This window comes from Cyprinodon tularosa, unplaced genomic scaffold (genome assembly GCF_016077235.1).
Source record: "Cyprinodon tularosa strain WSP-4 unplaced genomic scaffold, ASM1607723v1 ctg442, whole genome shotgun sequence".
Classification (NCBI taxonomy): Eukaryota; Metazoa; Chordata; class Actinopteri; order Cyprinodontiformes; family Cyprinodontidae; genus Cyprinodon; species Cyprinodon tularosa.
Genome location: NW_024039166.1, coordinates 619,236 through 642,708, shown reverse-complemented (window position 1 = coordinate 642,708; position 23,473 = coordinate 619,236). Strand labels below are relative to the sequence as shown.

General features: G+C 38.6%; 1 protein-coding gene across 1 annotated transcript in view; it reads left to right on the top strand.

Annotated features, from left to right (window-relative positions):
- ntn4 (netrin 4) overlaps positions 1–5,715 on the top strand; it is a 40,374-nt gene extending 34,659 nt beyond the window's left edge. The window contains exons 9-10 of the mRNA XM_038300222.1: positions 3,803–3,976; positions 5,054–5,715. Of these exons, the coding sequence (XP_038156150.1) occupies positions 3,803–3,976; positions 5,054–5,193 (314 nt within the window). The 3' untranslated portion in view covers positions 5,194–5,715. The remainder of the gene's footprint in view (positions 1–3,802; positions 3,977–5,053) is intronic.
- The last annotated feature ends 17,758 nt before the right edge of the window (positions 5,716–23,473 follow it).

The window sequence follows — 23,473 nt, the reverse complement described above, 5'->3', positions numbered from 1 at the left end:
GCCTCGGATAAAGTTAAATACTTAGACTGTTTAATTACATGTTAGGAATACAGAGATCATTTCCTTGCTCAAGAAGGAAAAAAATCTACAAAGATATCAAAGGCTCTGAAACCTCTTAAGGTTTCAGAGCTGGAGGTTTAGCCAACTAGAAGCTGTTCGAAAAGATGTGCAGCAAGAATCTGTGGTTTTAGTTTCACGTTGAGACTAATGCTGAAAGGATCATGATGTCTACCACTGCTGACCAAAGCGAGCAAGAAAAGACGTCTCCCATTTGCTCACAGCTACTGTTTATACGTAGATGACACAAGCAGGGATTTTGGATTCTGTCATTGATCAAAATTTTGATTCTTTCTTTTTCGGTTGATGGATCTGCAGTATGTTTGGATTTGCAAGAATGAGGCATCTAGAAATAACAGTAAAGCATAGTGGTGGCCAAGCGATGCTCTGGTCATCATTGTTTCCTAAGGCAGCCATTCTCAACCTTAGACTCCAAAACCTAGTTGGGGTCGCAAGATGATTTCTGGGGGCCACCATTTTGGAAAAATCTAAATGTGCAAAATTGATGTCACTTCCGACAGGACATTTGAAGCATGGAGAGCGGCCGGTTTAAAAGTGGCATTTTATTACTCCGAACTAGTTACCGTTAGCCATAACCGAGCTTCACCAAAACAGCAATAAACATGTCAATTAAGGTCACAGTATTTAAGAGAATGCAGGACCAGTAGGTTTCATGTGGGAGGGTAAAATGTTTAAATGTTCCTGGAGCTTGAATACTTTATGGAGAGTTATGACATAACCATTCATACTATGAAATTAATTATTGCCTCTCACCTCAGGAGCCTGTTTTAACATTTCAATAAATGTTGCCCAAATTATAAAAGGCTGGAAAAGTACAACAGGAAATGCCATTTTTTTTTTACCATCTTCATCACGTCAGTCAGTCATCACAGCTGCAGGATGACCTTCTGGATCTCTCCTCTGATTATTACATTATTGCACATTACAGATTGCTGGTTCTCTGCATGGTTGCTGGAAGAGTTCTGGTTGTCAATAGCAACAGAGTAGGCAGCACTGTCAAAAGCTGCAACTGAAGTGTTGTTTGCATCCACAAATCTTATTACATACCAAAGATGTTTTCTGCACTGAAATACAGTTTTAAAAAAAATACAGATCACGGCTCCGCAGAGTCCTTGACGTTTCTAGCATAACGCCAAGTAGCTGCTCTGTTCAAACAAGCAGGCCAGCCATCACCTTAAATAGTTGCAGCAAAACAACTTTGCTTTGACCCGGAAGTTATTTTTCGTCTTTAATTTTAAATATCTGTTTCTGAGAGCTCAAACATGGACTGTTCTCTAATGTGTTTTGTTAAAGTTTAGCACACGCTGTTATTTTTTTATTTCATACAAAGATAAAGTTTGTGTTATTTGTTCACCGCAAAAAGATAGGATGTAGAGACAATTCAGAAAGTTGGTCTCTTGATGCGGCTTTATCTTTTTCAAAATCTCTTTTTTCAAAATAAGATGATGAAGACTTATATCTGAAGTGTGTTTGAGAGTGTTTAATTCCGTAAGTGCAACATAAATATACTGACCGGGGATTGGGTCGGCGGTCATGGACAGCGGTGCATGTTGAATTAGGGGTCTAAACTTGAAGGTTGAGAAACAATGTCCTAAGGAACAGCAAACCTCCATTTATTTGATTAAGTATCAGAAAATCCTGTGGAAACAAAAAGGTGTTGCTTTTTCTGTAAAGAAGGTGAAGCTCTATTGGATCTTTAAACAAAACAATATGACCAAGAACATCTCCAAATCCAAGTTTTTGGTTATAGAAGACATTCATGAGGATACTAGAGTTGCTATCAGAGTCACCTGAACTTGATTCTTCTCTGAAAACCTAAATGTGATTTTAATGAAATGGTTGCAGCATGCAAACCAAAAAATAATGATAAACCAGAGGTCTGCAACCTTTACGGTTCAAAGATGCATTTAGCCCCGGATCGTTTACAGCCGCAAAATAATTACAGTAATTTTTACTAAAACACAGCCTAATATTTAGCTAAATATCTTCCAACATAAACAGTTCATTGTATTTTTAGCCTTATAAAATAAGGAAAAACATGAAGATGAAGCATTGATTTTTTTTGTCCTACAGGATTTTATTTGATGGAAAAAAAAAAAAGTTAATAGTTAAATAGTTAATTTTATTAGAAACTATTAAGAGCCATTGTAAACGGTTCAAAGAGTCCAGAGCTGCATGTTGCAGAACCCTTTGATAAACTATGGACCTTTGTCTAAGGGTAGTGAATTATAAAAGCAGCAGCTTAGTCCATTTTGCTTATCTTTAGACATAAGAAAATATTCTAATTTAATCTACTATAAAATTGAATAGTTTCCCAATCAGTTCTGATGTTTGCAAAGGAGTATTAGGGCCAGGCTAAAGATTTAATATTTCTTTTTCGAGAATAAAGTCGTAAAATTATTAGAACAAAGTCGCAACGAGAATGATCAAAAAGTACAAGAATAAAGTCGTAAAAGTAGGAGAATAAAGTCGTAAAATTACAAGAAGAAAGTCGTAAAATTACGAGAATAAAGTCGCAACGAGAATAGTCATAAAATTACAAGAATAAAGTTATATTTTATGACAACTCTTACACTCAAGCACTGTCTTCCCTAAAATGAGGAATGTCGAGACGAGTGAAGTTATTCTTTGGCTCTGGTTTCACAAATAAGGAAATCTTTGAGCACCATCATCAAATTGGGCAGGATGTCAAAGTGGACTCAAGTTGTTGTTTTTTGGTGCTGGTCGACCATCATATGCTGGTCGGAGCTCTAAGCTTTCTTTCTGAAACGAGTTGTGGTATGAAGACTTCATTCTGGTAATATTACAACTTTATTCTGAAAATAAAAAACATTTTAAAATCTCTAGCCTGGCCCTAATACTCCGTTGTAGATGTTTGATGTGAGACGAGAAGCATAGTAAGTTTTGTTACGCTCCTAAATATTTTTTCTTCATTTTCCAGACCATGAAGTCTTGTGGAATTAATGGAACAATCAAAGAGTTACATTTTTACTAAAATATGTGTAGCTACAAAAAACAACAAAGACTTGGTTCCCCTCAGAGTGCATTTAAATCCTGGCCTAGGGTGCTGTTTTCAACCTACTGCTGCTGCACATTTCTCCTTACTGGACAAATCAGTAAGAAAAAATATTGATTTCTGAGATCAAGTTATCATGAAAAACATGTTTTATAACATGAGCTCCACAAGAGCTCTTTCAAACTCAGAAAAAAGAAAAAAAAATCTAAATTTATGTCTTTATTACCAACTTGTTCAGGTGATCTCTCGTCATAACAGTTGTATTGTAGCTTTGCTAACTAAAACTATTACATTACGTTTGTTATGTAAACGCCTTGTCTGTATCTTTTTTAAAGTGGGGTTTTAAATGAGTAACTTATTTCTGTTTTTACAGCCGTGTTTTATGCTCACTTTGTTTTTAATCTACTTCCCGGCTCTTTCCTGCTTTTCAGGCTCTAAAGCAGAGGTTCAGAGTTATTTATTTTATAATTAATTTATCATAAACAGCAAATTAAAGGATTTGGTGAGTGAAGACTTGAAACTTATGCTAATAGGTTTGAATTTCTGCGGTAAGATCTAAAAATGTTTCAATAAAAGACATATCTTGACCTTATAAAGCCGGTTTAGTTAATAATCAACACTACAGAACAGCCCTCCCATGTGAGGAAGATGACTCCTGAGTTTGTGTTTCGGTTTCAGCATCTGTTTTCTTTCCTTCTTGACCTTTAGTGCTAAAGGTGAAAGTGCTGTCTGCCCACGATAAAGGCTCCCACGCTGAGGTAGAGGCCAAAGTTCAAAAGGTCTTCAGCCACAACACCAAGCTAAAGATACAGAGAGGTCGGGTCACGCTCTACCCGGAGTCCTGGACGACTCGGGGATGCACCTGCCCCATCCTTAACCCAGGTCAGACACTAACCCACACAATGGAGCCAAAAAAGGAGGCGTTTGGCTCAAAGTCAGGACCTTCACTGAACACTGAACATTCATCCAGTTTATCACATTTTGTTGCAACAGTAAAATTGGTGCATTTAACTGGGATATTGTGTGATAGTCCAACACAAAGTTACACATTACAGGGAAGTCGGGGAAAAAAATACACATCATTCTATGAACATATTTTTGGGAAAAAAATAAAAGGTCTGTAAAGTGTTGCTTGAATTTTATTCAGCCGCCTTTACTCTGATCCCCTTTGGTTTTAGTTTATCTGATTGAAAGACAAACTGTCTTTTTTTTATATTGTTTTAGATCAAAGAAAATGTGAATCAATAAAAAAAAAAAAATCTTCCTTTATTTTGATTGGTGAGATCTTTAATGACAATAATTTTATCTATACTAGCCACCCCTGGACACAATTACTGCAAACCCAGCAATAAATAGATACCTTTTTTAACAACATGAATTAGGCTACAATTTCTAAAAAAAAAAAAAAAAAAAAGAAAAGCATCATATTGATCTAAAATAAGTTTAAAAAGAAACTAAGTTAGGGATGGATAAGAATACGAGTCACTGACATATTTCAGTACAAGTAGTGTTACACAGATATGCCAAAAAGCGTATCGACAACGCATCAAGAAGGTGACAAAAGAAAAACCTCTAAAGCCCTGCAGGTCTCACTAGTAGAGACTTCGTAATTTAAAAATATAAAATAAATGGGACAAAAGCATCCAGGGGACAAAAGCATCCAGGGAAGGGTGCAGGCTTCACTTTTACAGAGAGCATCTCCACAATCAACAAGATTTTCCCATCAAATAATGAGAAAAAATTAAATAAATTGTCTGAAATTACTAAATTTAACACTATAACATTATTTAACCAACAGCTTTTATGGTGATGATGGCTGTATGATGCTCTGGGCTGCTTTGCTTTTGGTTTCATTTATACAGCAAATCATTGAGGTCCTAATAGAGCAAAGTTCCTTGTTTTGAAGATTTTTAAAGGAGGGTTTATGAACTGAGCTCATTCCAGTGTTTTGTCCAACAGGTGTGGAGTACCTAGTGGCAGGTCACTTGGACCGTAAGCAGGGGCGGCTCCTGGTGAACATGAAGAGCTTCGTCAAGCCGTGGAAGGCCAGCCTGGGACGCAAAGTCCTCACACTGCTAAAAAAAGACTGCAACTGGTAAAAGGAAACAGAGACATGATGGATTGTTTCTGCTCTCGTTGTGGGAGCACGTTTTTGAGGGACTGAACTGAGATGATAGTATCCCTCAGTTTTTCCGCTGTTGTCCAACAACAGTGCAATGCCACTCCTGGAGGTATTTCATAGAGAAATATCTCTGTTGCACCTGTGCAAACTTCTTGCATGATTACATTCGAGTACAAGCAGATTTCACCTGAAATGCAGAACTGCTCTTCCTCCTCTGCAGCACTTTAGCCTAAGATGGACGAACCCAACACGGACGCACTAATAAGAGGACGGATAGACCCCCTCTTAGTCAGTTTCCTGAAGTGGATTGCGTACGCAGCACATCTGCACCCTGTGTGAAGAGACTGTGTTAAAAACATTTTGAGTGATGCTGAGCAAGCCATATAAGCCACTGCAGGTGGTTAAATCGTAGCCGGTTCAGGTGGGCCTGTGATCAGATCAGAATGTATCCCCGCTCCAAAAAAAAAAAAAAAAAGAAAATGGCTGAACGAGGCACAGTTCAGATTCAGTTCAGCTCTGAAGCTTTTCTGAAGGTTAAGAACCTTTTAATGTTTATATCACAATAAATTGTGATTTGTTTTATATGAATACACTCCCTTTGGACTCAAAAAGTTCTTATTCTTCAGTTAAATGTGCCCATGTACAGTATTATTTGTATATATCTATGAATATTGTTGCTCACCTCCTTTTTTTCCCCTTGTTTATGGTAATATTAAAGCATAAATCCAGCCAATTACAAATTTGATTTAACTCCTATGTTTCTATAAAGTATACGACAGCTTCCACAGTTACTGCAGCCTGGTAACCAATTCCATCTTTTATCACAGCAGCATAATGTTAAATATCAAATATTTTATTTGATATTTAACCTTTTATTTTATTTAGGCCACACACATTGTTTGTCTGCCTTGGTCAAATATGTTCCAGCAAAAATTTTAGTTTTCCTTGCGTTTGGATATTAAAATCACAAACTGAGTTGTTTTGAGGGACAAATCGACAAAAGAAATTCTTCTTAGATTAAATTAAAATATTGCTTTACAAAAGATAATCTGAGAGGTGCGCTACACAATCTTATAGAGCCCTTTTTAGTCTAATATCTTTACAGAAAAGCATAACTTTTAAAAGCTTTACAGCATAAGCTAATAAATGGACTCAGAAGTCACCTAATTAAGCCTGCACTGCAAACAATGGAAATCTGAATAAGTAATTTGTTCTTAAATTGCATTTTGTCTCCAATTGAGGACGTAAGTGAGACACTTTGCCAATGGAACAAGACAATTTACATTTAAAATAAGAAAAACCAATTGCATTGTCTTATTTCAAGTTCATATTATCTAATTATCTTATTTTAAGAGTAAAGATACTAATTTCATTGGCAAATCATCGTATTTACCTACTTAAATTAAGGGTAAAGACACTTAATTTTACTTATTTCTAGATCGTTTTTGACGTGTGTCTGTAATTTAATTTGTTTTGCGAAGGCCTTGGAGATTAGGTAGAACTTGGATATTGAATAAACACCATCCTGAAGATCACAAAGTCTCTGGAGGAGCTGCAGATTTACACAGCTCAGGAGGAGAGTCTAACCCAGCCCACAGAGAAAAAAGGCAAAAAAAAAAAACATCCTCAATCAGCTTCTCCACTCTGAAACATGGTGGTGGAAGCGTCATGCTGGGTGGATGCTGGTTAGAGTTGAAGATGGATGGAATTAAATCATTAAATTCAAGTAATCATGAAAGGAAAACTTGTTAAAAGCCGCAAAACTCAAATATCCAGGTTGCCTGGAGCTGTTTTACTGTAGTTGGGAGTTTGATTCTGAGTACAGCCGACCCCAGACACAATCACTTGAACAACAACTCAACAGCAGCTGATATCATTGCACGGGTCTTGAAATGGGTGACATAAATTCGACTAAAATATCCTTATCTCCCTGCCCCCTCTCACACACATCAACCCGCCCTGTTCCTCTCCGCTGGTTCCTTTCAGATTAAATCATCCATCAGTCTCCCGCGTTTCGGTCACCGCTGCACATAATGCAGACCATAACAGAGGGACCCCTGACCAGGACATGCTGTTTGGGTTTAGAAGCATGCTTTCTGCTCGCGACGTGACGCGTTTGGCCAGGAAGTGTGAATAATTCCTGGCATGTCCAGCAGCGCTCTGGGTCAAAGGTTTCTCACCTGTCTCTCTGCCTCGATTCGCCTCACAGACCACAGCCGAGACCGAATAGCCTCTAGTACCCAGATGGCCTAATTCCTGAGCCTCTCTTGTTTCTACTGAGCCATTTCTAGACAGCAGAGTAACGGGTTAATGAGTACAAACAGGTGGAGAAAGTTGAAATCCTGCTTTATTTACAGACATTTCTCTGCTTCTTGACCTCTTATGTTTCACTAGCATATGTCTGCAGCACAGCAAACATCCAGTCAATTCCTCCCCCCAAAAAATGTATCATACAAATTATATACATATGCTAAAACTCATTTATCAGACGTTTTAAGATGTATTCAAAACAACCTGGGTCTATGTGGAAAAATGTCTTCTTAAATCTAATTGCTGGTGGATCCACGCTTATTGACAACAATTGCTATGAAGCACAATCGATAAACGGTCATAACTGAGGTCCCTATGGAGAAACTTATATATGAGCTTGTTTAGATTCACAGCTCAGTACACAATTTTTTCTAGACTTTGACTAGGACACTTAAGGACCTTTTATTTCAACCATAAAATGTGACTTCAGTTCCAAAGCCTCATAAATTACACAGTGATAGTTATATGGAGTTAGCTCCATAATGTTAATAATAATAACTTTGTCATAAGTGAAATAAAAACCCTTCAGATGGGGGAATCGTTTGTTCATTTTTTGATTTACTGATTCTGCAGGTCAGGCAAGATCAGGCCTGAATATAGCAGGAGAACTTAATCATTAAACAATGATGCATAACCATGCTTCGTTAATGATGTAACACCAGAGGAATTTACTTTTAGCATCAGAAAGTTGCTCAGGATTTCGTTCAGTTTACATGAAGTAAAATGGATTAAAAAAGCTGAGATTTGCATTTTATTTTTCATTTTCTAATATATGCTAAAAAAAAGTTAGAATGAGGAACAAAACAGTGACTCAAGAAATATGTAAAAGTGGGAAGATACTCAATTGTTTTTATTTGAGCATGCACCAAAACCTCTCTAAAATGAATTTTTCTTGACTGTCTTTATTTGTTCCTGTGTGCTGGCATCGAGCTGCAACAATCTTATAAGAATACCGATTTAGTCTCAGTCGGATATTTAGCCTCTAGATGTCACCACATACAGAAAACAAGGCCGGTTTGTGTTTTAGAAATTGGGGAATCACACAGTACATCAACAGGCGAACGCTAAATACTCCAACAGTTTGAATATCTCAAACTCAAAGGGTTTTTTTGTTGTTTTTTTAAGGTTAACGGAGAAAAATGAACAATTAATAAAACTAAAAATGTAGAAATGAACAGCTCTGTAGGCCAAAGCATCTGCGACATATGATCAGGTACCAGAACATGCAACTCATCTGGAGCGTACAGGCAGCACTCGAGATGAGAGGGAGGTGGCATTCCCCTGACTTGAAACGTCTTAAAAATCATCTCCCTTTTTAAATGACCATCCTCTCATACCATCCCCTGTGACATTTTATTACTGAATGTGTAAAATTTCTATTATACATTAATAATAATGGTAATAACATTGCCCTTTCAATATTTGTCAATATTAGGCTTATGACCGGCAAACCTGACATGCCACAACCATACCATGCATATTGCTTTAGGTTTACAGACTATATTCATTAAAAAAAATTCAAAAAAAAAAAAAAAAAAAAATTCACCATCCTCTTTCATTGAATTTCTTTTTTAACAACTAGACTACTGCATACAGAATTGTTTCTACAATGCCAATAAGGGAAGACCTCAGCAATAACAGAATAAGCTGCCGCTGAACATCAGCCTGAGAAGATGTTTAAAGGATAATTTCAGACAAACTGGGCATAATTTTAAAGTAACTTGATTATTCACTAAAAAAGCATTTCTGACAGATGTTAATCTTAGGAAAAAGCATCTCTGCAAATTCACCTTCAGATCAGACTGCTCAAAACTATCAGATATCCCAAAATACCCCAAAAAAGGCCTCAGTTTAAGCTCTAGCCAAGACAAAGAGTTTTACCAAGCATGTTTTTTTAAAGGGGATGCCATGATAGAAGCAGCTCTAAGTTTTCATAATATTTTATCTGAATCAACCAGAATACAATTAGGATAGAGCAGTTTGAACAGATGAGGCCTTATATATAAGCGATCAAACACAGCAGTAGAAGCATAATGACGTTGAAACCTCTGAGGAAATCAGGAGTTTACAAACGTGAAGCAATTTTTGTGAACACAAAAGTTTAACTCAAAGACGGCTAAAAATTTCAGCCAAACTCCTGAGGAGGAAATTAATTTAGGTGTTACTATGGTTTCAGCAAAGCCTAGACTTTATGGGTTCTTAAAAGACCTGTGCAGGAATGGAGGTCTGCAAACCTCAGTGAACCAAAGAAACACTGAAAACAAAAAATTAGGAGCACAAAACCACAGAGTTATTGCTGCAAATCATTTTTCTAGAACCACAACATTTTTAAACTTCCTTGTATTTGACCTCCTGGATCTGAAAGTAATGGGAAATTACCTTCTTAATTAATTTTTTCATTATTTGTACTCTTTTCCAGTCATCAGATTAAATGTGCAATGTGATCAAAAATGATTGTCTGGCTAATTATAGGTTCATAATTCACTCTTAACTATGCTTATTAGAAAAAACAAAAAGAGCAAAGACTTTCTTTATTACCTAATGTGAGAAATATAACATTTCAAAATAAAAGCTTTGCTGAAAAGAAGGATTTTCTCTTGTTTAATGGCCCCATTAATCATTTTCTGTCCCAGCTCCTGGATTAAACTACAGGTTCACAAAGTAACATCTGTTACTTACAAAGGGTGTTAAATTCTTTGCCTTTCACATAAAGCCGATTGGTTTTTTGTACACATGCTGAGTACCTGAAAATGTGCCTTTCTGATTAGACCAAATGAGGTGTTTTTGGGAACCGGCCTTGAGGCGTAGACACAACAGGCCGCTGCTGAACATTCAAGCAGAGACCTCCTCTCTCACTCCCTCCTGCCCGCTGCCTCATTGTCCCAGGATTGACTGGCCATTCTCAGCCTGTGATGGAGATGTCCAGCGGGGGGTTGCCTGCTGTGGGAACCCGGTTGATGAATGAGTCTTTGGCATCCTTGCGTACTCCTCTGGCATAGTTTGCTCCAGTATAGTTTTTTGTGTTATTGTAGTAACTGCGAATGCACGCATGTGTGCACGCCTGTATGAACACAATGCCTCGCTTGTGTTGCTATAGAATGGAGTTATGCCCTTTGTCTCGGCAGCATTCTTCTGTTGCCATTGGCCCTGGAGTGTATGGCAGCTCCTGCAGGCTTGGGGACAATAACCTCCCCCTGCCTCCCCCCCTCCCCTCACAGGCAGCCACAATGCACCTCTTTGGCAGCACCCATCACCCTGCGACAGACACCCCCAAACCGGCTGCAAAGAGCACCCAGGGGTGCTGGATGTGACAGGTGGAACAGACTGCAAAAGTTATTCCAGTTCCCTCAGGTTAGAGTGGCAAATTATATTTTTTGGCATTAAATTGTGGGATGATTTATAATAAAGAAAAAAATCAATGCATAGTTGTAAAGAGGAAAAAAATACCTTTGAAATCTTTTTTTTTACAACAGAAGAAATAAGCTACATCTGATAAGTTATTTGCAAAATAGATGAAACTCAGATGAGCTGGAAACAATAGCTTTTAGTCTTACTACATCGTAGTTGTGAATGTATGTTTGAAGGTTTTTTTTTTTAAATTGCAGCAGGTTTGCTCTTCCACCACTTCTAATTAGTTTCCCATACCCAATGAACAGAAACATCCCCACAGCATGATGCTGCCACCACCTATGGTGTTATCAGGGTGATGTACACTATAGCATATATTCTCAGTCCCCAAGGACATAACGCGTTTGATGCAGAAGTAGAAGCAAACCAGACTTATCTTTATGTACAGCAAAATCTGTTTCATTATTTTTTCTTGTGTAACAACATCTCATAAATTTTTTGCCTTTTCAATAAATACACTTCCAATATTTGGAAGGATTTCCCTAAGTTAATTACATCATAAAGCTGTTTTAATATCTATGAATCAAGCCCAAGCTCTGATTTGAGCCATAAAACATTCAGATATTCTTGTTTCCGTTAAACATAGTTACAGGCAGCAGCAGCTTGATTAGCAAACTAGATGAAGTCAACACCGTTCTCAGGCTGACTTTTAGCATCATTGCTACGCTTTGCAGGCTTATGATAAACAGCATTACTGCATCCACTTTCATGTTCAAATTCTAGCTTCCTTTTAAACCCCAAAAAAGTAAAACAGCCATAGAAGATATTTTATGTGATGACGAGTGAACAAAGGACAGAATGATTAATTGACAAAGACGGAAAGTTGGTAGACAGAAGTAGAGGTGAAAGCTATCTCTATAGTTATGCTGCTATAGGCTTAGACCTCTGGAGGACATAGGGACCCCCATTTCATCATTTTATCTCCATTTTCCCACTGCAGAATCTCTAATGTTATGCTCTGTTCCTGTTTGGCTTTGACTCCATCCTGGAGAGAAATATCTGCTGTGCTGCTTCCATCAACACCCTTGTTTATAGATGTTGGAGATCAGCCTGTTTTCCAGTGTAGTCCAGTTTCTCTGACCATGACTGAGTGGATGTGCTCTCTTCATCCTCTGACATGGAAGCTGGCTCAAAGCTCGTCTGCCTGGCTGTGTGTTTCCTGGACGGGGCCGCCTTTTACAGCTGCTTTTTGTGTCTCTGCTTCTGTCTCCTTGAACCCCAGTCGGCGTCAGCAGATGGCCGCTCACACTGAGCCTGGTTCTGCTGGAGGTTTCTTCCTGTTAGAATGGAGTTTTTCCTCTCCACTGTTGCCACAAGCATGCTTAGTGTGAGGGATTGCCTTCGAGTCAATGAGTCGATGCAATCAACTGGTGTTCCTTAGATAGAAAACTTTGAATCAATGTAACTGGATGATCTGGTGAGCTGTAAAGTGCCTTGAGATGACATGTGTTGTGAATTGGCACTATAGAAATAAACTGAATTGAATTGAAAGGGTAGATGGATGGATGTTCTACAGTAATGGAAGCAAATAAAATCAGTGAATAAGTATCTGACTTCTGGGAAGCTACAGGTTTAAATTCTAGAGATTGTGTGGTAAAGAAAACCCCAAATGTTCACTCATTAATAAAACTCCTACCTACACATTCACCATTTCTTGCTGTAAAGAGTCTGAGGAGCTCCTACCACTTGCTTCTGTGCAGCAATGGATCAAGAAAATATGTTAAGAATGGATTTCCTCTCAGAGCTCTAGTCAGAGGGAAATGTGTGCTGCATAAGTGAGTCATGTGGTCGGTATTATCCCGTCAGTGATTCACTTACTGAGGAAATGAGAAGATTTATGCATCGGAAACCGGACTGAAACCAAGTGAGTGAATTGAGTTAACTAAAAAGATGCTTCAGAAACCATCACAGCTCGCTGGCTTCACATTAAAAACACTCGTGGAATGTTTTTTTTTTCTTCCTCTTCAAAAGAGCAAGCCAGAACAGGGAGAGTGATCAAAACACCACTGATTTCTTTTTTATCTTTGCATAGGCTACATAAAAAAAAAAAGACCTTGGTGTCATCGCTTTATTCTGAGGGAAGCTGCAGATCAGCAGGAGAACAAACATTTCAAGCCAGCAATAATAAACAATAATTAAAGCCACAAGTGGCGTTGGACAGCCCTCGCAGCGTATCCCGCTACCTCCGTGCATCTTCCCAGCCAGCCAAGAAGCTCCACAAATTTTGACTAAAGTGATGCTCAAAATGAACATGCAAGCTTGTCACCAGCAGTCTATGGGTAGAACCACAAACTTTGGAGCAAATATAATGAATCGGGGAGATATACCTGTTCCAACAGTCAAAGGGGCACATTTAGGTCAGTCTAACGAGGTTCTTAGTTGTGACCCAGTGATTGCTCACCTTCAGCTTGAAGCAAATCAGATCACGAATTTCTGATATAGAGTGATGTTTTGATCACTCTCCCTGTTCTGCATATGGTGACAGATACCAATTGGCAATTCTACCACCTCGTAAAGCAAGCAGTTCTCTAGAGGGATTGATCATTTTATCGTCGCTTTCTAGTTTGGTCCTAAAACTAGTAGGACCAAACTATGAAAACAAACAGTGCCTCAAACTAAGTTAGAAGGACATGTTTTCCATCTGCAGACACAGTTTTAAGATAATGAGGTCAAGTAGCACGGAGTCCAAGTGAGGGAAAGGGACTTCCTGTTCTCAGGGGGCAGGGCTTTTATGATGTAAAATTTGACCCCACAGTATTGTCAGGAAGTTACAGGGAATCAACACTGCAAAGTTTGGTCCAATTTGACTTCACCTTGTCAGTGTCAATGCGAGTACGCAGACTTCGAGGCCCGGCCACACTCCTTCAACTGCTAAAAAAAGCCAAATCTCACAGTTTTTATAACTTTAGATCTCCCATGTCTTATACTCCTTTCCCCACTAGCCGAAAGAACCCATTTAAACCTGAGAAAAATGGGTTTTTATGGCCGTAGGAACCGCTCACTGAAGCAGGTCTACCCAGGTAAAATCGCCTCTGATCGGGATGCTGTGGAAACACCAGAGCCAGGTTGATCCTCTTATTTATCTGATAAGATTGAGCGCAAGGTACGGATGTCAACCCACCGTGCAAGTGACGTCTTATCTGAAAAGCCAAAAAAACATTTGACAAACAGTCTACGTTCACACTGCAGCCTGAAGTGACCCAAATCCGATTTTTTTTGGCCCATATGCAACCTTTATCTGATCTTTTCATGGCAGTCTGAACAACAAAGATCCATTTTTTTCAATGCGACCCAGGCCACTTGGCTATGTGGTCCTGAATCTGATACGAATCTGAGCTTTTTAATTGCGAACTGTGTCTGAACGGCCAGGTTGCATTCATCTGACCTTAACACCATTAATACCCGACAAAGGTCACTGGGTATTGCTATGAAGAAGCGGCAAGAAAAACAACAGCCATGGTGGACGGTGATGCTGAGAGCAGTATTTATGTTTAACCATCTTGATAAGATGGGTTTTATAGTTGGAAAAGATCGCTTGATGCGCTCTGGGATTAACGTCTATGCTTACTTCCATAAACACAGAGCATGCTGGCCTGTGACGTCATTGCGTCCTCTACAGCGGGACACTTGCGTTGTATGGCTGCAGTTCACACAGCAGATCACATACAAGTCGCATACATTTGGAAACATGAACGGCAACGCAAAAAAAATCAGATTTCACACAAAAAATAGTCGGAATTGAGCATCAAGGCCTGCAGTGGGAACGTAGCCATATCGCAGCTCTGGTAAGAGGGATTTGGGACAAATAATGGAGCAAAACAATAAAGCACGCTTACTATACCCTGGCTTCCCGCATGTTTCTCCCTAATTTTTACTTTCCTGATTTCTGTGGCAGTGGTGACATCATCAGCGCTAACCCAGCATTGAGGATGGTTTCACCAGACACTCAACCGCGGGGGGATGCAGACTGCCACCTTGTCAGCAAGTGGTTAGATACAGATTTTCTTTTTGCTAATGGGAAGGCAGCCAAATGCCAATTGTTAGCAGGTCAACTCACGTTTGAAAAACATGCGTTAACCCAGTATTTTCAGTGGAAAAGAAGCTTTTCTTGCATACAGACCAAGTTTGAAACAGCTGGCTAGTTATTAAAGTTTGACATGAATGAAAAATGGCCAAAATCCACCTTTGAACCAAAATTTCCAAATTCCTTTGGATAGCTCCAATAACTATTTTTCCTGATCACTTTAGGGGGCGCTGGAGAGCAGTTTGGCCACGCCCGTTTTTGATTCCATAAAAATACGTACAATTCCGTAGGGGGGGAATTTTTTTGTGAGTTTTTGAATATGTTAAGGTCTCAAAATAGGAAATTCATTTGTCAGGAGAAAAATAAGCAGTAGAGATACAATAGACCTTAGCAGCGCTTTCTCTTCGAGGGCTTAATAATACAGAAGAAGCTGTTATTGCTCCAACGCCTTCATCACCAAGCAGAGCGAGAGGGGAGGAAAATTTTACAGTAGGCGTGTTTGTTTACAGGCTCCAAAGCACTTCCTCTGCCTTCACCTGCACCTGTGTTTTCACCCACAAAACCAGCGGCGTATCCAGCTGCACTAACACCACCGTGAAACCACCGGAATGGCTTCCTTTTTCTGAAATCACCAGCCCAGAGAAACATGAAAACATGTTGCACGCTTCACACATGAGGGCGTACTTTTATTTATGTCCTTATGAGCTCCAGGTGTCAGGGACTTGGTTGCATTCTCTGTCTTTCACTGCATATCATCGTTAAAGAAGTCGGAACTGTTTTTACAAGCTTAGAGATTCAAGTTTCTCCATGCAGTGTAAAAAAACAAAAAGAGGGCACCCTGAAGCAAGCCGTGTTTTGTTTTGCTTTTTTTTATATCTATTGCTGCACCCATCTATTTGAATTATCCGTTTTAACAATGCTGGGAAATTTAGGTAAAATAAAAAAAGAAAAGTACATCTTATCCTATTAAAATGACTAAAAATCACAGACAAAAAACATGAAACGTGAAAAAAGACAAGAACCTAGTTAAAACTTTTATAAGGAGCCATTTAACCCAGACATTTAGTTTGGTGCGCTGACTATTGAAGTGAAAGTATTTACTAGTTTCAGACATTCAGTTATATTTACTTGAGTACACGTTTGAAAAAAAAAGTACCTTTAGCAGTAGTACTGTTACTGTATGGTACTTCTTAGTTTTACTTTAGTAATATTCTTGTAAAGTATCACTTCTCCTACCCGAGTACAATTTCTGCCTACTCTGTCGTCTGTAAGTTGAAGTTTCCCAAATGATGGTCAACCTATGGTTAACAGTAGACATTGTCAGTGGAATTTTTTTTACCTTGCATTAACCTTTATACTGCTCCGACTGCAAGGATCGGTTTTCTAAGTTTTATGGGAAAAAAATTGATTTGTAAAAAGCATCCCTTTTTACAAATCTTTTTTCTTTTATAAATATGACATTTATTTGTATTCTTAATGCAATCAAGTATTTAAAATAGCAGAAATTGCACAATTGTCTGCATTTCTAAAGATTAGTATCAAATATGATTTTACTTTGATTAATTTCTTAGATTACTGTTTTTTTTTAAGGTTTTGGCATAACTAGTGGGGTACAAGAGAGGGAAGAAGACATGCAGCAAAGAACCACAGGCCAGATTCGAACTCGGGTTGACCACGTGGAAGACTAAGGCCTCTGTAATGGGTCAAGCGCGCTAACCACTGTGCTATTTTTTACTTTTCTGTGAATTAAAATAAAGTTAAACTAGTGCAACTCTTACCTGAGTACATATTGTGGGTACAGGTGCTGGTCATAAAATTAGAATATCATGAAAAAGTAGATTGATTTCAGTAATTCCATTTAAAAAGTGAAACTTGTATATTATATTCATACATTACATACAAACTCATATATTTCAGATGTTTATTTTGTTTAATTTTGATGATTACAAATGACAACAAATGAAAATCTCAAATTCATCATATCAGAAAATTAGAATATTGTGAAAAGGTTCAAAATTGATGGCCCCTGGTGCCACACTCTAATCAGCTAATTAACTCAAACCACCTGCAAAAGCCTTTAAATGGTCTTTCAGTCTAGTTCTATAGGCTACACAATCATGGGGAAGACTGCTGACTTGACAGTTGTCCAAAAGACGACCATCGACACCTTGCACAAGGAGGGCAAGACACAAAAGGTCATCGCTAAAGAGGCTGGCTGTTCACAGAGCTCAGTGTCCAAGCACATTAATAGAGAGGCGAAGGGAAGGAAAAGATGTGGTCGAAAAAAGTGTACAAGCAAGAGAGATAACCGCACCCTGGAGAGGATTGTGAAACAAAACCCATTCAAAAATGTGGGGGAGATTCACAAAGAGTGGACTGCAGCTGTAGTGAGTGCTTCAAGAACCACCACACACAGACGTATGAAAGACATGGGTTTCTGCTGTCGCATTCCTTGTGTCAAGCCACTCTTGAACCACAGACAGCGTCAGAAGCGTCTTGCCTGGGCTAAAGAGAAACAGGACTGGACTGCTGGTGAGTGGTCCAAAGTCATGTTCTCTGATGAAAGTAAATTTTGCATTTCCTTTGGAAATCAAGGTCCCAGAGTCTGGAGGAAAAGAAGAGAGGCACTTCATCCACGTTGCTTGAAGTCCAGTGTAAAGTTTCCACAGTCAGTGATGGTTTGGGGTGCCATGTCATCTGCTGGTGTTGGTCCATTGTGTTTTCTGAGGTCCAGGGTCAACGCAGCCACATACCAGGAAGTTTTAGAGCACTTCATGCTTCCTGCAGCTGACCAACTTTTTGGAGATGCAGATTTCATTTTCCAACAGGACTTGGCACCTGCACACAGTGCCAAAGCTACCAGTACCTGGTTGAAGGACCATGGTATCCCTGTTCTTAATTGGCCAGCAAACTCTCCTGACCTTAACCCCATAGAAAATCTATGGGGTATTGTGAAGAAGAAGATGCAATACACCAGACCCAACAATTCAGAAGAGCTAAAAGCCACTATTAGAGCAACCTGGGCTATCATAACACCTGAGCAGTGCCACAGACTGATCGACTCCATGCCACGCCGCATTGCTGCAGTAATACAGGTCAAAGGAGGCCCAACTAAATACTGAGTGCTGTACATGCTCATACTTTTCATGTTCATACTTTTCAGTTGGCCAACATTTCTATAAATCCTTTGTTTTTATTGGTCTTCAGTAATATTCTAATTTTCTGATATGATGAATTTGAGATTTTCATTTGTTGTCATTTGTAATCATCAAAATTAAACAAAATAAACATCTGAAATATATGAGTTTGTATGTAATGTATGAATATAATATACAAGTTTCACTTTTTAAATGGAATTACTGAAATCAATCTACTTTTTCATGATATTCTAATTTTATGACCAGCACCTGTACTCTATCCACCTTTGCAGAGTAAACACCTTGGTGAGATCCAAAACTGTCAAAGCCATTCAGAAAGAAGATCAGAACAAGGCGTAAATCTAGAAAGGGGGTGAAGAAGAGCTCGGATATGTTCAATCAGCAATTCTTCTGGACAGAAAAGCGGTTTCCATTTCTGTACTGGAGAGGTTTTCCTGCTCCAGTACAGCTGATTTTCATTGATAACTAGTTAGAAGTCTTATTCTGAACAGCAATCATCAGAATCAGCTGTGCTAAAGCATGGAAACCTCTAAAACTTGCAGGACAGCGGCCCTCGAGGACCGACTTTGGGCATGCCTGAACCACATAAACAAATCTGTTTGTTTTTTGTCATTCCCTTTACTGTGAGAGCACTGCTCTGGTATTATAGTGATGTTAGCCACTTTGCATCATTTAAAGAGCATATACCTCTATTTTAGATATCAAATGAAGGGTTGTCATGTTTTTAATGCTGATCATGATACCAGTTGATATTTTTGGGTCGATTCGTGAAGCCAACATTTGATTTTCTATTTACATTGATAAAAAACTACAAAATGATAAATGTTACACAAGTCTCATTTTAAACAAAAAAAGGAAAGAAAAAAAAAAATCTAACTTAATAGCAAATGGGGGGAATGTGAATGCATGCATTTCACATGATCTTGAGGCATGGCTGCTGAATTCCCTAATGAATCGATGAACATGATACAAGAACAAAAAAATTGCTAAAATCAGCTCAAAGTATCGGTGTATCATTCCATCTCCGCTCTATTTTATGACAAAATAACTTTAGGCAGTTAAAGGCCAGATAATTGCCATGAGGGGCCAGAATCTGCCTGCGGGCATCGAGTTTGACACCTTCGATCTAACAAATTTGCTGCAGATTATTTGGAAGCCGATTGTGAAGGCCAATATTGCTTTCAGTTTCTCCATTTACAAAATAAAACACTAATAATCAATCGAAAAAGAAAAATCATTGACTAATGTAATCAGCTGATTTTCCTTAGAAATATTTGAGCCAATATGATTCGGTTGAATTGTCTGTAAAGTTCCTTGAGATGACATATGTCGTGAATTGGCGCAATATAAAAAAAACTGGACTGAATCTTTCCATCTCCAGCTATGCAATGTTTGTGTGAAAAAAAAAAAGAAAAGTGGTCTCTCCAATGTAATAATTCAAAGCATACCAGGAAATCCTTTAAAGGTGTGGTTGAGACTGAAAGTACTGGAAGTCCTCGGTCAAGACAAAGCCTGGATCTTGTCCCCATGGAGATGCTGTGAAAGTCCTGAGTCATGTCAGAGTTTAGCAGGTGTGTCATTATTTATTAATACTCAATCCGTCCTTGATGCACTTGTATGTTTTGGGTAATCGTCTTATTGCAGGGTCCAGTTCTGCTTTTGAATCCCACCCTCCCCACCCCTCTGATAGACTATAATTCTGGTTAGCCATTTACAGGATTAACCTTTAAATGGCAGATGGACTGATTTACGTAGTACTTATCTAGTAGTAGCACCCACTCAAATGTCTCAAACCTTCTTGAGCTCGGGAGTGCATTTAAAAAGCGGAAGTTAGTAACAATTCAGTTTTCTAATTACCTGACAGGTACTTTATCAACAGATCTCATTTCTGGTGTCCAAACAATCAGATTATTCTCAGAAGTCCTGTGCTGCTTTTATTATCTATGGAAAACTTCAAGTGTAAAGTTTTCCTCCTTGCACACAACTAGTGACAGTTAAACTGGTCATAATATTTTTTTCTAATTGTCCAGATGTCCACTCTAATATCTTGTGATATTTGCTATATTGACTTGTTCTCATATGTATTTAGTTGTCAACCTACAGGATGTGCTTAATTGAAGGATCAGGTTGGACATGTTAGTTGCTGTGAATGTCATCCACTTGTAGACCGTTTAGTAAAATCCGATCTGCTGTTTTTTCTGAAGATGACATTTTTTGTTCCTCACATCTTGTTCACCCTCACTGTCAGGAACACATCAGCCCAAATATCTGAAGTATAAGCTTCCAAATGCTGAGTTATGGTCTAATCTGCATCTGATATGACATTGCTATGTTTAATTTTAATAATCTAATAAGATAAATTCAGGGATGTATTACAGGTGCTGGTCATAAAATTAGAATATCATGAAAAAGTAGATTGATTTCAGTAATTCCATTTAAAAAGTGAAACTTGTATATTATATTCATACATTACATACAAACTCATATTTCAGATGTTTATTTTGTTTAATTTTGATGATTACAAATGACAACAAATGAAAATCTCAAATTCATCATATCAGAAAATTAGAATATTACTGAAGACCAATAAAAACAAAGGATTTATAGAAATGTTGGCCAACTGAAAAGTATGAACATGAAAAGTATGAGCATGTACAGCACTCAGTATTTAGTTGGGCCTCCTTTGGCCTGTATTACTGCAGCAATGCGGCGTGGCATGGAGTCGATCAGTCTGTGGCACTGCTCAGGTGTTATGATAGCCCAGGTTGCTCTAATAGTGGCTTTTAGCTCTTCTGAATTGTTGGGTCTGGTGTATTGCATCTTCTTCTTCACAATACCCCATAGATTTTCTATGGGGTTAAGGTCAGGAGAGTTTGCTGGCCAATTAAGAACAGGGATACCATGGTCCTTCAACCAGGTACTGGTAGCTTTGGCACTGTGTGCAGGTGCCAAGTCCTGTTGGAAAATTAAATCTGCATCTCCAAAAAGTTGGTCAGCTGCAGGAAGCATGAAGTGCTCTAAAACTTCCTGGTATGTGGCTGAGTTGACCCTGGACCTCAGAAAACACAATGGACCAACACCAGCAGATGACATGGCACCCCAAACCATCACTGACTGTGGAAACTTTACACTGGACTTCAAGCAACGTGGATGAAGTGCCTCTCTTCTTTTCCTCCAGACTCTGGGACCTTGATTTCCAAAGGAAATGCAAAATTTACTTTCATCAGAGAACATGACTTTGGACCACTCACCAGCAGTCCAGTCCTGTTTCTCTTTAGCCCAGGCAAGACGCTTCTGACGCTATCTGTGGTTCAAGAGTGGCTTGACACAAGGAATGCGACAGCAGAAACCCATGTCTTTCATACGTCTGTGTGTGGTGGTTCTTGAAGCACTCACTCCAGCTGCAGTCCACTCTTTGTGAATCTCCCCCACATTTTTGAATGGGTTTTGTTTCACAATCCTCTCCAGGGTGCGGTTATCTCTCTTGCTTGTACACTTTTTTCGACCACATCTTTTCCTTCCCTTCGCCTCTCTATTAATGTGCTTGGACACTGAGCTCTGTGAACAGCCAGCCTCTTTAGCGATGACCTTTTGTGTCCTTGTGCAAGGTGTCGATGGTCGTCTTTTGGACAACTGTCAAGTCAGCAGTCTTCCCCATGATTGTGTAGCCTATAGAACTAGACTGAAAGACCATTTAAAGGCTTTTGCAGGTGGTTTGAGTTAATTAGCTGATTAGAGTGTGGCACCAGGGGCCATCAATTTTGAACCTTTTCACAATATTCTAATTTTCTGATATGATGAATTTGAGATTTTCATTTGTTGTCATTTGTAATCATCAAAATTAAACAAAATAAACATCTGAAATATATGAGTTTGTATGTAATGTATGAATATAATATACAAGTTTCACTTTTTAAATGGAATTACTGAAATCAATCTACTTTTTCATGATATTCTAATTTTATGACCAGCACCTGTAATTATCACAAAAAAGCCTTTTTACATCAAACATATACAGAAAATCTTCGAAGAAATACTCAATTTATTTTTTTTTAAATCATAGGTTGTATGGGTGAAAATGATGCCTTCTTTCCATAGGCCCAAACATTAAGTCATCCTAAGGGGTCCTCGTTTTTTAATATATAACCAAATTTGTCAGATTACACTGTAGCTCAGATAGTTTTTCTGAAAATCTCCACCAGCTCATGGGAAAAATATATGTTTGCTTGTTCCTGAAGAGGTTCAGCTATGTCCACCATCTGGTTGCTCACTTTATCGTTTCCGCTGTTTGGTGCTGAAGATGTTGTGTACACCAGGTTTTCTCAGCCTGCGAAATGAAAACAAGGCTTCCTGAGAAAACGCTGCGATGCTGAACAAGAGTAAATATCATGTAACGCTGAAGAAGACGTGTAGGAGTAGAAATCTGTTTATCTGGTGATTTAAATAGAGGCCTTAGTGTTTTGCTAAACAGCTTAATAGTAAGATAATAGAGAGTAAAATGTTTAAAAGAGGTTTGCATGAAAAGAACATGCAAGGGAATGAGGGTTTGCATGTGCAGACATGAACGCAGCTATTGCCTGGAGACATTAAGGGAGAAAAACATTATATGATTCACAGGCGTTGCATGGCACATCAACGCATACCTCCTTCTCCAAGTCACAAAGTGCTCCTTAATCTGTGCTCCGCCGACACACTCTCCCCCCTTCTCACAGGAGGATTTAACGAGGTTTGAATGGATCAGCTCCCCACTAATCAGAACATGAGAGGGATTCCTCACATGCAATCAGGGAGCATGTGTAGAGATGAAAAGCAAAATCCTTCAAGCAGTATCCTGGATGAAACCTTAGCAGACTATAAACTACAGAATGTCTAAAGAGTTTTTAACCCGTCTGTGATGTTTGTTTTACGGTTACTACACCATTTCCTGGTATTGTTGACGAGACCAAAATCTTTAGACAGTGTAATGATGCTTTCTTTGCACAGATAGGATCTACATGGTGACTACCACCATGCAGCCCCCATTAACCAGCATTATGCTCTGCACCTGCATCCTACACCAGCACATAGAGAGTCTGAATGTGCACAAACAAAAACACAAGCCAACAGGATATAAACACACACTTCATCCTGAGAAGTGACAAAGGAGTAGCTGAAAGACATATTGCTGCATAACCTGAGGAGGACAGGCCGACTAATTATTAAAAAGAACTAAAATAGCATTTTTTTTTTTTTATGTCAAATTACTAAAAATGTTTTAACAATGATAAGAACATCCCAAAAATAGATAAAGTCAGAGGACTATTAAGTTTTTAGTTCATGTTGGTTCGGTTTTTTAAATATTTTGGCTCAAATACCTA